The sequence below is a fragment of the Nematolebias whitei genome, chromosome 12 (genome assembly GCF_014905685.2).
Source record: "Nematolebias whitei isolate Nwh7 chromosome 12, NemWhi1, whole genome shotgun sequence".
Taxonomy (NCBI): domain Eukaryota; kingdom Metazoa; phylum Chordata; class Actinopteri; order Cyprinodontiformes; family Rivulidae; genus Nematolebias; species Nematolebias whitei.
In genome coordinates this window covers 20958320-20962612 of record NC_056509.1, presented here as the reverse complement: position 1 = coordinate 20962612, position 4293 = coordinate 20958320, and the positions used below count along the sequence as shown (strand labels likewise).

Genomic DNA, 4293 nt, shown 5'->3' with positions numbered 1-4293 from the left:
CAGTCAGAAGACGGAAGCCCCCCCACCCCTCATCTAAGAGGTGATTCTGCTGGCCGGCCTACACAGCCTGAACCCAAAGCCTGGAGGTGGCACCCTTGGGGGGGGGGGTTCTAGTTGCAGAGTGCTCTCCCACGTTGCTCCCTGAAGTAAAGCCCACTCAGAAAAACAAACAAACAAAAGATAAAAAAAACAACTCCATTGTAATCACGGGTATACGAATTGGCGGGAAAACACTCCCCCCACCCCTTTCCTCTAGGATCAAGGTTTATATGAAAATAAGTCATGCTTCATGCTAAATACATCGTTTATCTTACATGATCTTTGAATAAAAAAGATTTGCTTTTTATCTTATTTACAAGCACCCATGCAATATAACTGAGAAAGTCCTGCAGGTCAAATTGCTTCAATTAAGAAAAGGAAGGAAAAAAAATAAAATAAAGTATTTTCTAACCTTTTTACAGAGTTGTCCGCGAACGGGACAAATTGCTTATATCTTTATGAGGGTAGAGCGAGGGTCGAACAGACACGAACGGATTTCCTACACCACAGTCCATGGATGGAGAGGAAGGCGTGGCAGCTACCGGTTGCTCTGATGTCTAGACATGGTGTCTACGGACAGAGGTACTGAGGAAGATTCAGGGACGGATACACTATGCAACAACAAAACCAAGGAGATATTGCCTCAAACCCGGCACACTATCCGTCTCTGTGGTGATAAACATGACTTTTTTTTGTTTTCATATATTTCTTCTTAAATACTATGAGTGCTCTGGAAATAAACCATGATTTTACCCATGATGCTTTCCCCTTATAGTGGCGTAAAATAATCTTAAGTGCATGAATATACATATCACATTGGGTTTTACATGTACTTTGACACTTTAGCTCCTTACTATGCCTTTTTTTTTCTTTTTTACCCCCCCCCCCCCCCATTTCGTTTGGCTACATAAAGCAACCTGGTCGCGTATCTTTGGCACAGTCTCACGTTTGTGCTTGTGGGTTTGTACGTTGAGGAGAGTGATGCTAAGTCTCCGCCATGTTTTGCTGGCATCACTGCGAGATTGCTACAGATCGGACATGGAGAAACAAAAACAGGTAAAGACAAAGAGCCATCCTCTGTCACCGCGGTGCGCTCCTCCTGCGTCACTTTTTCTTTTATCGTTGTTTTTCGGCTTGCCCAAATTAGAGACAAAACATGCGTTTTTTTTATGGCTTTCATCCCCTTTTTTAAACGAGAAAAACAACATAGACACATGAGACATACCCATCGGTGTTAGTGTTGCTGAACATGTAGGAAAACATAGATTTTTGATATTGCCACAGATAAGTAGGATTCACCTAATGCCCTGCAGATAGATAGAGGGAAAAGACGAGTGTCCGTTCAGACTAATGCTGTAGTAACCTGTTGATCTATTTGTGTGTGTGAGTTAATGTGTGGGTTTTAGTTTCTCAGAGCCTCTTTGGGCTCCTTCTGGCCCTTGGCGGCGCGGTTTGTGATGTTGTTGAGGCAGGCTCGCACGCCGGCCAGGTGGAGCAGCGACCCCGCCGCCTCCTTCATCTCCTCGTCGTCGCTTTCCGGCGGCTTCTCCACCGCGCGCCGCTTCTTCAGCGGCAGCGTGTCGCTAATGCTCCTCGCTCGGCTTTTGGTCCAGGGCAGGCTGCTGCCCGGCAGAGTCCCGGCGCCCGCCCCCGAGCTGCGTCTCTGTCCGCGCAGGGACTGCTGCGAGATATACGCCGCGGCGGCAGTGGCGATGTGAGAATCCAGCGGGATCTCCCGGGGCTCGGGCTTGACATCCGACTGGATTTCCACAGCGATGATGTCGTCGTCGTCGTCCAGCGGGGAGGAAGGGGTGGTGTCCTGGGAGGAGGACAGCCTGCTGGGGGACTTGGCAGTGCTGTAAGTGTGGTCCTCCTGGAGGTCTTCGCCGCAGAGTGGAGGGGAGCAGCGGGTCGGGCTGTCCTGTCCTCGGCTTAGATACTCTCCCAGGGATGATCTGCACGAAACAAGAACGGAGAGAGAACGTTAGTCCTGCTGTCTCGCTGCCGGACAGGTGGCCCCGCCGTCTACCTAAAGCTGCTCCGGTTCACTTCTCCTTTGGCAGGAAAGCAGAAAAAGTTCAGGCTGTAATCTATCACCCTCAAACGGCCCCCTGGGACTCCTGTGGACAGCGCTCAAGTCAGATAAAAACCTCTAAAAAGAGTGGGCCTTGTATTTTAGAAGCGGGCCGCTCGTTCTCAGATCGCCACCTTCACATATTTCAGACGACATTAAGCATTCTGGGTAGCTCGGACTCGTTCTGAGCTCGCGACTCGCTCAGCACAAGAACAACCTTCTGAACCGGAGCCACTTAGCGGATACTGTGCGGCACGTTACCCTGGAGCACGTACTCGGCTCTATTAATCAAGAGGCTCTTTTTGCATGAAGCATTAAAGGACAGGGGGGCATCCTGACAAGCTATAAATCAGCAGGAGCTTCAGCACCCCCACCCCCACCAACACTCTCTCCTTCAGAATGAGAGGGTTAGCATATTAATAACTAATAAGAAAAACTTGCAGCCCTCGCCCATATCACATATTCACTGCATACCTTCATGTGAGCCTTTGAGTACGTTTAATTCGCTACGCCGTGCCGACCATTATACTGTTACGCTGCCGTGATGGATGTGCGTGTCCACGCATGCTGCAAATGTTCTGTGACTCACGAGGCCTCTAATAAACCTGTTTGTGTGTGTAAGAGACCTTTACATAAACACACCTGGATAAAATGTTCAGTGTGGCGGGGAGTGTGAACACCTGACTTCAGGACACGATAAAGATGTAGCGGTGGAAAAGTTTGATGTTACGTGTGTCTGAGGGAAAGCCCTGTTGGACATTAATTATATGGCTGAGGGTGACGGGAGCAAAGTGTACCCACCTTATTGCCGAGGTTCTGCTCCCCACCGGGCTTACAGGCAGGGGTCTGATAACGGGGAACAGGGCCTGGCTCCTGACACGAGCGCCGTTCTGGATCACGCTCCGAGGAACTGAAGCAAAAAGCAGCACAGACACAAAGCTTAGCTGCATGAAAAACACAAATCGGTTTAAAAAGTACAAGAGGTGGGGGTGGGGGGTGTGAAGGAAGCGCCTGTAAAAGGTGATTGGACCTCGATGAGACGGCAGGAGCAGCTCGATGAGAATTCCCCGACCGTCCGAGGAGGCCAACAGGGCAGTATTGACGAGCGAGGTGAGGTTAAATTGAGCAGGAAAGCATCATAAACGAGTTAAGACCGCCGTGATTCATTCGATTACCAACGACCGCTGGGCTCGGCTAAATCTGGTCCGTCTGGTGCTGAACTTCAGCAGCAGCTGGACCCAAAGGGAACGCTGCAGATTTATAAACACAACAAAAGATCTCATTCCGTAGATTTATTCAGGAAACAAAAAGTTACCTTTTACTTCTCAGATAGGGCTGCATGATGCTAGGAAAACTTTTTTCTTCTTCTGAATATCACATTATGCTATCAGTTGCTGAAAACTTCTGACGTCAAATCAATTCAAGATGGCCGCCACAGCCAACTACCGTAACCTTAACAAAAGGCTATAACTCAGCCAGGTTTACAGATGGTGAACTAAAATTTTATGTGGAAGTAGCTGAGAGTCATTCCCAACACACAGACTGTGCTACCATTACGCAACATCTTATCCTAATGCTGTACTATTATCTGTTAGAGGCAATCCTGTCTGTTAGCAAAATATCACTGGAACCTTTCAGAAAGCAATCACTGAGCATACATTGACAACAAATCATCAAACATTGGTTCCTAGAAAATGTAAAAACAGCCATAACTCTGTCAGTTTATACAGATGATGAGCTAAAGTTTGATACGGAAGTAGCTGAGAGTCATTCACAACAGATACTCTGAGCACGGAATGAGTTCAAGGTTTGACCAAAATAGCTACAACTCTGTCATTTCCAAACTTAGGATGACCTCAGTGGAAAACTCAAGTACGATCAATTAATTTTTGGAATGGTTTGGCCACCAAATGGGCGTTTAGGACCATTCATATTTATAATTTACTGCGAACATTGGCCATATCGACATTCCACACACTGAAAATGAAATGATAATGATGTTTTGAAATACAGTAGTCCATCGCTACTCCGCGGTTCGACTCTCGCGGTTTTTCAAAGTAAGATTGGACATGACACAATTGGCTGATTGATGGAGGAGTCGCATGAGTGGCACAGATTTCTATGTGTATATATATATATATATATATATATATATATATATATATATATATATATATATA

At 47.0% G+C, this 4293-nt stretch overlaps 1 protein-coding gene across 1 annotated transcript in view; it reads right to left on the bottom strand.

Annotated features, from left to right (window-relative positions):
- Nucleotides 1–558: 558 nt before the first annotated feature.
- The window catches only part of LOC119418448 (forkhead box protein N3), a 203843-nt gene continuing 200108 nt past the window's right edge, over nucleotides 559–4293 (bottom strand). The window contains exons 5-6 of the mRNA XM_037685733.1: nucleotides 2915–3023; nucleotides 559–1994 (exon numbers count right to left, since the gene is read on the bottom strand). Coding sequence (XP_037541661.1) covers nucleotides 1442–1994; nucleotides 2915–3023 — 662 coding nt within the window. The 3' untranslated portion in view covers nucleotides 559–1441. The remainder of the gene's footprint in view (nucleotides 1995–2914; nucleotides 3024–4293) is intronic.